Genomic DNA, 12,770 nt, shown 5'->3' with positions numbered 1-12,770 from the left:
GATTTTGAGGTCACTAGGTCAAAGGTCAAGGTCACAGGTGAAGGTCACAGTTACTGGAAATAGGCATTTTGAGGATTTAGCATGGTTCAAACAAGGGAAACAGCTACCGTTTATGCATGTTCTTTTTGTTGCAGCATTTGCCTCCCTTGTAATATATTTAAATTTTACCAAATGTAAGGCTTACTGCATTTTTGTAATGCATTGTATCAATAACCACCAAAGAGGGGGTATATTGCTTTGCTCATGTCGGTCTGTCGGTCGGTCTGTCTGTCGGTCTGTCTGTCGGTCCGTCCACCAGGTGGTTGTCAGATGATAACTCAAGAACGCTTGGGCCTAGGATCATGAAACTTCATAGGTACATTGATCATGTTCTTTTTGTTACAGCATATGCCTCCCTTGTAATATATTTAAATTTTACCAAATGTAAGGCTAACTGCATTTTTGTAATGCATTGTATCAATAACCACCACCACCACCACCACCACCACCACCACCACCACCACCACCACCACCACCACCACCACCACCACCACCACCACCACCACCACCACCACCACCACCACCACCACCACCACCACCACCACCACCACCACCACCACCACCACCACCACCACCAGTTGTTCACAATGACAAAAAACGTATTCACACAATGGCTGCTACTACAACTTATAGCCCATATATGGGGGGCGTGCATGTTTTACAAACAGCCCTTGTTATTATAAAAATACGGTATTTTATAACTTTTCTTTTCTTTGTCAATCTGATTACAGCTCCTTTAATTTGTTACTCAGATTCCAAAATGACGACGTTAAAAAAACGAAACTTGTATTATAAAATATATTGACTTCAACGTAAAAAATGCAGTTAGAGCTAACAGTTATTTTGGCTTCTCTCCTCAAAATAAGACAAGCTTTATTTTTGCTTGACAGGTTGTTTTTCCTGTACATGCACTTTTGATCGCTATTCCTTGTAATACTTACGTTTGCTGATTAAGTTCAACAACGTTGTGTAAACTTAATAAATGGTTTTATGGAGTTCAGTATTTAATTCATTATTAAATAAATCAAAACAATACCAAGTACAATATTCTAAACAATATACTTGACAAACAGTTGACTATTTAAGAACGCTAAAACATGCTATGACAATTAATGTAGTTTTATTTTAATTAACTAATGTATTGTCTGACCCGACCCGACCCGAATTTTCTCGTGTATTTTAATTTTGACCCGCCGACCCGACCCGAAGAATACTTTTAACACGTGTGAGCCCTATCCGCGATAATTCCGAAGGACGGTAACCCATATGTGCCTTATCTTATGCAATCTCGAAATCCCATCCAGAGTTGCTGCCCATAGTCGAATCAGCGAATAAAGCTGTAGGGCGCATGTTTTCGAGATTATACGCGGAACAGTGTCACAAGTGCTCAAGATGGTGTGACAATATTATTGAACCCTTAATTTTTTCTGCCCTTATAATAAACCCCACATAACACGCACGATGGTACTCGTCATTCAAACATGTGGGATAGACTTGTACTTACAATGCTGCAGTTTACCGCTTGATTTGTCAAAAGTTCCTCAACGCAGGCGCGTCAAACTTGATACGTTTAACAAGTAACAGACTTGTTGGGCAATCTGGTCGTAAATAGTTGAGAGAACTTATTATAACATTTATTTTCAACACGTGTTAATCAGTTAGTTTCCTATGTTGCTATCAATCTTACCGCAATACGCGATGAGTAGATAATAAGTAAACAGAAGTTTTAATATTCTAGACTTTTGTTATCGTATCTAGAATGCCAGATTGTTATCGCGTATGTTTTGATCAGCACTGGTTTGAGAATACACGTGTATGTGCGTTATACATATTCACTCATTCCCGTATGCACTATTATATTATAGGTTTAATGTTTATACCACGTGCGTATTTTTGTCTGTTTCATGGACCCCTAGAAGATTAATTTTCCTAAACAATATTAATTTAATTCCATCCTTATAAATACTTAATTTAATTCCATCCTTATAAATACTAGTTCAAATATATGTGTATATAATTTTACTCTGTTTATCATGTCAATGTTTACTGTGTTGATCGCTAAAAAGTGTAAGATATTGTTTTATGTATACATATGAAACTTATGCTTTCTGTTAATAATTGTAAACTTGTGCCATATTATCTGTTTAGCTCTTCATGTATTTGGAGGAAATAAAGTTTTGTATACCAGTGTTGTAGTGTTCAAACATATATTTAACAAACTTCAAATTGATTTTCTGTTTAAATGCCTGAAGATTTTGTTCAAACTAAAGCTCTTCAGATTCACGTTTAAACACAATGTCAAATAGTTTTCTTTGTTTGGAGTATTGAAACTCTTTAATAAACCCATGACTATGTTGTTTTCGTATGTGTAATCCTTACGATTTATTTTGCCGACATGAATGATTGAAATGTCCTTTAGACTTGTATTTCAATAATTGTTTTCAATATTTGCAAGAAAAAAATATATACGTTCTTTCAATAAACTTCTTTCGAGCCAAACACCTAATGTGTCCTTACAATTGCATTATACTATTATTTGTTATCTTGTTATAGCGCGATTGAGCATGCGACATTCATTTATCAATCATTTTTCCTCGCGAATGAAAACAAGAATTATGTTAAATTCAATGTTAATACTTCCAATAATGACATTTCGAATTTTACTGCCTCAATAGTTCAGCTTTTATTTGATCGCTTAGGTTTTGACTGGCAGTTGATTGTATCAAGCAGCAAAGTAACCTTCTGCTGTAATAGATTTATGTTTTCCTTCCAACATCATTATGTTAGCTTCTATCTGCAATTGCTTGATTTGATAAAAGTACACTCATCAATTAGATTTACCGTGAAATAAACTGAAATAAATGGCAAGAATTATTTAATTGTTCAAGTACAATATCCGATTTTATTATTTGAAAAAAAAAAGAACCATTATACACGTAATTTGTTAACAAATACAACAGCAAAGTAGTCCTTTTTATACAAACCATGTATACAATTATTATATTTTGTAATGTATCTTTATGTTCATGGCAAGTTTTTATTTTTAACTTTTAAACTTATTTATCAACATGAACTATATTTATTGTTTTCTTTGCAAATAAAATAAAAAAATAAATCATTTCAATTCACACATCATTCTTCAATCTATTTAAGACAGCAGTTGTGATTTTCGGGACTTCACTAGCTGAAGTTTGTTAAACACACAGCCAATATGTTAGCTCCGAAGATAGTTCTCATTACTGGTGCCAACAGAGGTATTGGTCTCGAGTTTGTCAAACAGTTCCTCCAGCTCAAGTCGCCACCAAAGCATCTGTTCGCTTGTTCCAGACAGCCGGAAACAGCAAAGGTACATTTCTTTATGAGCATTGTTTAATAGTTCAGTAATTTTTGGACGATATCATTTTCGTACAACAATAGGTATACGGAATCAGAATAAAATAATGTATGCCACATCTTAACAATATCAGATGAATAGATATAAGCTAAATATTTATAGGTGGATTTAAATTCGCCAAAATTGTAATGCACTTTTAGATCAGCTTTAAGAATACAAATAACTAGGTACAGACTTAAAAGCAGGTGCCAGGGACCAATCTTAGACTTCAACACACTTCATGATGCGAAATTATTTTACAATAAAACGTTTTTTTTTTCTTCAGGAATTACAAGGGTTATCGAAAACAAATTCATCAATTCACGTCCTGAAGTTAGGTATGATATTATAGTAACTAATTCTGGCAGCAGTCACACTGTCCATATTTCTCTTGATGTCGCTTGTAAACGAAATCAAACACGCATTTACCCAGTACATACAATTTAACCACTTGACTACACGACTACCTGAACAACAAGGTTGTTACAAAATACTACATTCACTATAATACACCATTTCATTTCGTGTATTTTGTATCCTCATGTGTAGTCATAGGAACTAAACATATAAATTAACAAATGGGTACATGTTTGTCATAAGATTTGAAGCTATATTAGATAGAAGCTCAATACTTATTTAAAAACCTTACTTTTTGCAGATGTTTGAGATCAATCTTCAATAGATAGTGCAAATGCATTTGTAGCGTCAAAAGTACAAGGCGATGGCGTGAATCTCCGTATCAACAATGCTGGAATCGGCGTTCTTTCCAACATACATGAGGCAAATCGTGAAGTGATGGCCAAAGTATATGAAATCAATGCGATCGGACCACTGATGGTGGTTAAGGTTGGTTTAATGTTAAGTTATTTAGTGTTTTAAATAAATGATCTATTAAAATCTAAAATGTCAAGTGCACAATCAAACTGTTTTGTGTAGACCTACCATGCCTGGATATATTATGGTAATGACGCTTTCTAATAACTTTGGAAAGTTAAGTCGCCAATGGTATAAAGTATATTAATAAATAGTTAAATACTCTTTTGGGACATTAATGATTGTCTGCATTGCACATATATGAAAGATTTTTCTATGTTGTAGAGCTTCTTGCCACTGTTGAAGCAAGCAGCAAGTGTCGACCCCGCTGCACCTCTGTCATGCAACCGCGCCGCAATAATAAACATATCGACATCCCTTGCATCAATTTCGGGAAATACTTCAATCGGATTCCATGGAATTACTAGTGGATTTTATGGATACAGAGCATCTAAGGTATGGGGCCCTGTTATACGTAAATTTGCATTATGTCATGTGCGACAGGCGTAACTCCAGCGCAGTCTGGTTTGGAGCGTAGCCTGGACTAGAGTTACATTTTACACATTAAAGTCACTTAATGCACACGGTTTCGTTTTCTCATTAGCGAACATGATAGCTCCTCGCCAGACTTAACTGGCAACATATGTCATAAGACCCCTTTTCTATGACGCGTTTCGTATGTTAGCGATTACGCATTCCAGAAAGAAACATTTCAGTGTGAACATTTCAGACTTTTCTGCTGCTGTTATGGCTTCACCTGACCTTACTGCAATTTAACACTGCAATCATTATCCGTTTATCAACTGGCGTTTATGTATAAGATATGTCATGTGGTAGATCTAACATGTTTAGAGCTTCAACGGTATCTTGTGAAAGATTGTTGAATGTTTCAGTGGGGTTATGGATATTGTGTCCGCCTCGCGACTTAGAGGTCCTGGGATATATCCCCATTCATGGATGATTCAGAAATTCTTTCATTAGACACCAAGTGCTGGTTCTTCCATGGAAACATATTTGACAGTGTCCCTATTAGCCAATCGCCCTCGATACAATCTAGCTAAATTACATAATTAAATTAAACAATAGATGGTTGATGGATTTTGGAATCCTTTCATACAGCTAAATTATCGAGAAACTTGGATCAAGCATGCATCACCTTTACTTATTATCTCTTGTTAATAAACTTACTATTCGCGGTACGCATTTTATTAATGATTGAGTATCATAATTAATTGTCGGAGATATCATAATTAATTGGCTGAGATATCATACTTACTTGTGTTTAACAACTTGTTTAGATCTAAAATTTAAAAACTAAAATATCTGCTGAAATAAATAAAACAATTATCATGTGGTCTATATGGTGAGACTTGTTATTATACTATATTACATTATATATTACACTTTCAACGAAATGAGTGTCGAACATGTGCTTGCACATGTTTTGGAGAAGCTTACAAATCAAACGGTGTGTTTGTAGGCTGCACTCAACATGATCACCACAAACATGAGCCTCGATCTCAAGAATGACGGAATCCTAGCAACGGCAATCCATCCCGGTTGGGTGAAGACGGATATGGGTGGGCCTAACGCTCTGATTGACACCGTCACCAGCGTGACCAGGGTCATGGCTGTCATGGGGAAGCTTCAGGGCGAGGAGGGCACTGGGAAGTTTTACAATGGAGATAACGGCGAACTGTTGGGATGGTAGATGATGGCCGGTAGATTAAAATTGGCATTATATGTGCTAATAGGTGGAAACGGGCATTTGATGTGCTAATAGGTTAAAAAAGGAATTTGATATGCTTACAGGTGAAAACTGGAATGTGATGTTCTTAAATGTGCACACTGGCATATGATTGGCTCAACAGTTCTAAATTGCCATGTCTATGTTAAATGCACGTTCTTATATAATCATATTATTCTGCTTTAAACTAAAAGCTTGTATCTTATGAAATACAATTGTGAAATAAAATTACAGAAACTTTGTTGCAATTATAAGGACAATGTAGATACTGGTTAAAATTGGTGAATACAAGATTGTAAAACAATAGTAAATTTGGTTTTTTACTTTCTGTTAACTTTACAGGATATTTACGACACATCTTATATTTATGTTTGACTTTTCAAATTGTTTCAATAGGCGCTAATGTACTTATATGGTGTATTCGTATTGTATTGGGTTGTAAGGTCAATATTGTTTTTTTGTATGTATCTATCTATTGAAAATGTATCTGATGCAATGCTAATAACAGAAAATATTAATGCGGCTATAAACCAGGTTTTAAAATGCGGTTAATAGATTGGGGTTTTGCGTATGGGCTTACGACGGGCTTCGTCAAACAGGTGATTTCCGGTTGATAAATTTTGTTTGAAATGGCCAATTATGATGAATCTTTAGATAGCTTACATGCGGAATTCAAAGTTTGAGAAAAATCAACGAGGCAGTTTAAGATGAGAAAAATTAGAAAAAAATCAAGTGTATCAATATCGAAAAAAATTGGACAAATGTAATTATAAAGTCGAAACAGGATTCCTTCATAATTTCCTAACAACACATGATGGTTCTTCGGCTTTAAGTCATTTAGTGAAATACGCCGACAGTTAATGAGCAATTTAGCACAAACAAAAAAGGTTCTATAAATTATATTTTGGGAAAAACAAGAAAAGCTGATTATTTAGTTAAAATGGTTACAGACAAAAGCGTACTATTACGATCATCTCCATATTTGATTAACGTCATGAACACTACAGTGGAAAAGTGAAAAGGGAACAAAATCTTTCAAAAATGGTCGCGGAAGTAATTCTTTCTTAACCGATAAGCTACATAAGAGCTGCGATAGTGTTAGCGAAAACTACCCAGTAGGTGTTTAACCCGGCAAGGCAATCTCCGCTCAATTTACTGGAACCAGCACCTAGATCAAATCCCTGCCTTCATAACCAACCATGTGGTGCAATAATGTTACCGTTGTTATTTTTACTTTTTTAAGGTAACTTATTCCTTTACTATAAACCTAAACTTATACACTTTTTTCCTAATATAAAAGTAAATGATACTATCAAATCTGGTAGGATTTTTTTGTTATGGCAGAGATTGTATGTGAGAGCATGGAACGACAACTCTGCGTGAAGATTGCATGCAAGGAAATAGGAAGAACATAATATTGTCACATGATAAATGATACTTTTAACGCAAAGTGGGACACAGTAATTTATGTTTTTATTACTTTCATTAGTCAAATATACATTTGGAACAAATGTTCTGACCATGTTTCATGAAGGTTGGACACAACATGTGACTTCTATGGCTTTTACAAGGAAATATTCACTGCTACCCTTTGCGAACATACTTTTCAACGGAGCGGAGCTTGAGTTTGAACTCGAGATATGATTAAAACAAATGCTCGGAGATTGTTTCATGAAGATTAGACATAAAATATGATTTCTAGAGTGTTCCCAAGCTTTTTTTCCTTTTAATTGACCTATCGACCTAATGTTTATATCCCAAGTGACCAGATTTCATATTTGGAAGTCAGGCCCCAACGGTCCAGTCAAGGTATTCCGACGTCAATGATCTTGAAACAAAAAACCGAGGGAAGCGCAAACACTGTAAAGCCCAAAGGGCTAATCATCGATAATAAATATACATTGTAAATAAAAAGTGGCTTACCGGGTGATAATATCCGCTACTCCTTTACGAAAAACTCCCGTTTACGCATTCTCCCTGCTTAATACAGTGGTGCAATGACTTTGTTGAGGACGAACAGAGCAATTGTAAACCCCTTACTAAAAATAAATTCACGAACATTTGCCATCTTGCACTTTAACTGAGTTATTAAATATTGTTGAGGTACACATTTCAGAATATGTATAGTACACAAATTACTATTAAACAGTTTTTTAAAACATGTGTGAGGTTCAGGATCGGTCAGTTGTTCAGATGATTCGACATATGACGGTTATCAAGCTCTCGACATCCATGGCTACGAAGGAACTGACGTCTGCTGAAAATAAGAAGCCACTGAAACGGTTTCTATATGCGTGATGGTGGGAACTTCTCATAGTTTTTTGTAGTGATTTTGTCAATGCCCTGAAGACCGTCCGAAGTAATGACCGTCCGAAGTAATAAAGTTATTTAAGTAAATGACAATCACCTGCTAAACATTAAAGCACTACCACTACAAGGACAATTGACATGACGCCTTATCTATGATCGCTCCGCCCACTTAATCGCGTCGCTCAGCGGGTAGCAAACCAAGACAAGCTAACACCAAAATGGCTTCATTGCCTATATACTGCATGTAGATTAACGCGATATTCCGGATTATTTTTTATTGACTTTTTGACACAATATGACACTTTTATAAGGGGTTTGTGTCATTTAGTTATTCTGCGAATGCAAAAAATATAGGTTTATAGAGAACATCAGCTAATTATAATGGGTTTTTCGGTACATGAATAACGCTCTCAAACGCTTGCGCGCTGACCGAAATCGAACCTGTTATTACGTGTGAAATTGGTTATTAGCAATACATTAACACTTCTTCAACGGCATTTTCCCATGTTATTTACGAAACATCTCCACTCGTGTATTTGACACGAAATAGCGCTTTAAACTGGGATTTCGGTGAAGTTTTACACGCTTTCTGACACCGAGTGTACCAAAATCCCACACGTTATTACGTATAAAAGTGATATTTATAATATTAAACATTGCTTATGGGACATTTATCAATCACTAATATTGGAAGTGCAAGACAGCACAATAAGTTTGGTCATTGTCATATATAAATTGCGCTGTATGAATTCAGTAAAGCTACCTGTATCAGACGCTGGCGCAGGTACCATCTTCTCACAAAGTCGGCATTTATTGGTTATATCAGTAATAATAAATCGTATCCTGTGGCATTTATCGATTCGATTCTATTAAAATAGCAACATATAATCGTTTTCACTTGTTTCTGACACACACAAAACTCGATTTATAACGGGGATTTCGTTAAGTTACGCAAATTTGGTACCGATCTTCTCTATTATTCTACGAGCACACGTGATATAATTCATACTTAATAATGCGTAGGTATTTCTAACATAACATTTCCAGTTTTTTGAAATAAATAAATGCTCCATCTCGGTGATCTCGGTTATTCTACACATTGAAGCTTCCACTTGCTCTTGTCAAGACCGCATTTCCGCGTTTGAAATGGTATATATTTAATTAATCTAACTTATGGATACCGAATGTCAGAGTTACATAAAACCTATTCACACTGTTTTTGCCTTATTTCATTCCCGCTTTTTTTTCGAACAAATCAAACGAAACTCGTTGGAAAAAAGGAGAACTAGGCATTCGATCTCAAATGTGGATTAAAAGCGTTCATTGGTGACATCACATGTCTGCACATGTGTAGATACCGTTATTAATATAATATATCACGTGTCACCTTCTAATAACATGTATAATGGCATTTAAGTGCATTACCATCAGAGTAATAAAACACAGCACAAATTAGGCTTCATGCTGGGTTTTATTTCTCTTTAAATAATGCAGATGAACCTCGCTTCTGTATATTAATGACCTAGTAACTGATAAAACTATTTAAAAAAAAACGTGAAATATTATGTGATAATCATATCGATAACATAAACTATTTAAATCTGCTAGTATATCTGATAAAAATATATTATAATTGTCTTTGACTGTGTTGACGTTCAGTTGTTCGTGGTGACGACCGCATGCATTTATACATCTCTTACACTTCTCAAGATCTCTTTTCGGCTTTGGAAACGATATAAATTAAATGTCACCAACTAATCTTTCAGGATATCGATTGTCCGAGTTACATAGTCCCCATCGACACCGTTTCACCATTTAAAATCTACTTTTTTAAAGAGGAAAACAAAAGAAACTCGCTAAAGTAAAAGTGAACCTATACATAGCTTGTCTAGAAAATGGCGGACAGTTCGTTGCTAACTAACGCGCCCGATTAATCGATCGCTGATTGGTAGATCAGTTCTTAGATAAGAACTTGATTGACAGGCGGCGTCATGTCAATTAAACAGTTTGGGGTTCGACGATATAAACAAGTATTGTAGTACAGTTTAAAATGATTAAACTTACAATAATCATTTGTTGACACGTGTATATCCCTCAAGTATTAAAATCAATAGTTACTTTATTATCAGAATCAAAGTGTTCCTTGTTGATTAACTTATTCTTAACTTGATCTGATTTTGGATATTACTCGTTGTTGAAAGTAATACATTAGTTTAACAACTGGTTAAGTAGAGGCATTATTTATTCAATTATGATAAGTGTTAACAGTATTGTCTAACGTCTAGTGCAACAATTGAGGAAAATTTATCTTCAATTTCATATTTAACTGATTAACATATTCATGTCGATTAACAGCTTGATAATGCTTAAACATATGGCTTTCAAGGTGGGATGTTACCGAATATTCGAATATTCGAAAATCGGCCGCATATTCGAATCCAAAATTCATATTGGAATATTCTATTATTATGGAAAGATACTTCCAAAAAAGTTATAAGTACATGTACAAAGTCGCAGTTTTGGTTTCCATTATAAGCCATTTCTTTGATAACAGCTTCCATCAATGAACGAGATGATAATTGGCAGACGGGATGGTATAAGGAGAGGGACCAATCGTCGAGTTACTATTAATTCATAGTTATGCAATATGTACAAACTATTTTCAGAAAATTAGTCGAAAATTATATTAAATGTATGTTAACATTTACGTATATTGATAAACATTAAAAAAATGTGTTTTGACAGTTTTTTTTAACCCCAGCGGTCACTGGTATAAACAGTGATTAATATTAACTTAAGAAACTTGATTAACGCAGTTATTTACATTTATTATGTTACCGCAAGATAATTGTATTTGTATAAACGATGGTTACTTCGTTGTAACCTAAACATTGAAATTTGTTAACTTACCACAGTAAAATTATCAACAATGCAACCCTGAAAATGACGTCGTTTTCGCGCAATTTGTCAGACGAACATTGTCTTGTGTGGCCTCTGACTCTGTCACAAAAGAAATAAGCGAAAAACGGGCTAAGTCCTTTAGTGACCGAGAGGTGGACGTTTTTACGAACTTAATGAAAGAAAATCTTCATAAACTCAAAGCAAACCAACGCGGCGACTCGTTACCTAATAAGTTATGGACATCATGCTCGTTGTAGTCAGAAACTTGGTACAATACATTATTTAAAGCCCCATAAGCACTCAAAATCAACGAATATTTCGTAAAATATTTCATACAATAAAGTTAACCCATACAAAATCATTGTTCTTTAGAGCAATAGCCAAAATGTGAACGCTAGATGTGGTCTGTTAACATAGATTTAACAAGATACATTGTTACCAGACCACATCTAGCGTTGAAATTATGGCTATTATATACGGAACACTGATTTTGTATGGGTTAACTTTATTTTACGAAATAATTAACGAAATATTCGTTGATTTTGAGTGTTAATGGGGCTTTAAAAGGATCTGTCTGGTTATGATGTATACGCATTGAATCGCAAAACTCATTAATCTATCGGGATGATACAACTATTGTGGTTAGTCTACATTAGCGACACGGTAATTCACATGTACCGAAGAAGGGTGCAACGAAGCAAAACAACGGAACAAACACATTATTTTAAAATATGTTGTCACAAGATTCATTATCGAATCCCGGGTGAATACAGTTTCATGCTTTTGTACATAATTTCCCGAAATTTATGATCGAATCCTGGCTGTAAAAAGTTTGAAGCAATACATGTGTGCGTTTTGCAACACTGCGTTTTGCAAGATAGAATCTATATTTGAAATATGATATAAGTGAAATAGACATAAAATAATTCTTTGGAACGAAATCACTTGCATTGAGTATCAGATTGATTGAAGTTTGTATTTAAATAGCTAATATGTATTTAATGTTCATGCCATTAAGCATTAAATATTGGGGACTTAAAATGATAACTTTATTCGTTTCAAGTTACCGAATTAATATACGTAACATCACTAAAATTATGTTTCATTTAAGCTTTATTTAATTTAATTCTTACATAGTTGATAAATCTACTTATTTCTTTGTTCACTTAGCTTACTGTACCTTATTCATATTGAAGAGTACCGAAAACAGAACATTGTTGATGCTTTGAAAGTGCTGATTTTTTCTAGCGATTGTCTAACCTTAAATCTTAAATGCAGTCTAACGGAGCTGTCTACGCCTAACATACCGGTAATGTTGCACTCGAAAAGTACAAGTTGGTTGTCAATAGGGGTCAATAAAGGGATTAGCGATGGTAACTTTCAGCCAGACAGAGCTTGAATAGCGAATTTCATTGTGAATTTATAGAACGTATTAACGAATATCTGGACAAATTGTCTCATATCGGGACGCCGGAACAATCACCAAACTGGCGAGACTGTCCCGTCGAGATCTTGCATGTATGTTTTGATTCCGTGATCCATATATCAAATCAATGATTATCTAATCAGAATTAAGTTTCTCAAATC

General features: G+C 34.8%; 2 protein-coding genes across 2 annotated transcripts in view; one reads left to right on the top strand and one right to left on the bottom strand.

The window, feature by feature from the left end:
• LOC127832453 (pituitary homeobox 1-like) overlaps positions 1-12,770 on the bottom strand; it is a 173,171-nt gene that overhangs the window by 114,489 nt on the left and 45,912 nt on the right. The window lies entirely within an intron of this gene.
• LOC127831146 (C-factor-like) lies at positions 3,164-6,212 on the top strand. The gene is made up of 4 exons (XM_052356138.1): positions 3,164-3,385; positions 4,079-4,258; positions 4,511-4,681; positions 5,706-6,212. Exons 1-4 carry the CDS (start codon positions 3,251-3,253, stop codon positions 5,934-5,936), a joined length of 717 nt encoding a protein of 238 aa, XP_052212098.1. The 5' UTR covers positions 3,164-3,250; the 3' UTR covers positions 5,937-6,212.

This window comes from Dreissena polymorpha, chromosome 5, assembly GCF_020536995.1.
Source record: "Dreissena polymorpha isolate Duluth1 chromosome 5, UMN_Dpol_1.0, whole genome shotgun sequence".
NCBI classification, from domain to species: domain Eukaryota; kingdom Metazoa; phylum Mollusca; class Bivalvia; order Myida; family Dreissenidae; genus Dreissena; species Dreissena polymorpha.
Note: the sequence above shows the minus strand (reverse complement) of the source record. Positions and strands in the feature narration are given on the sequence as shown.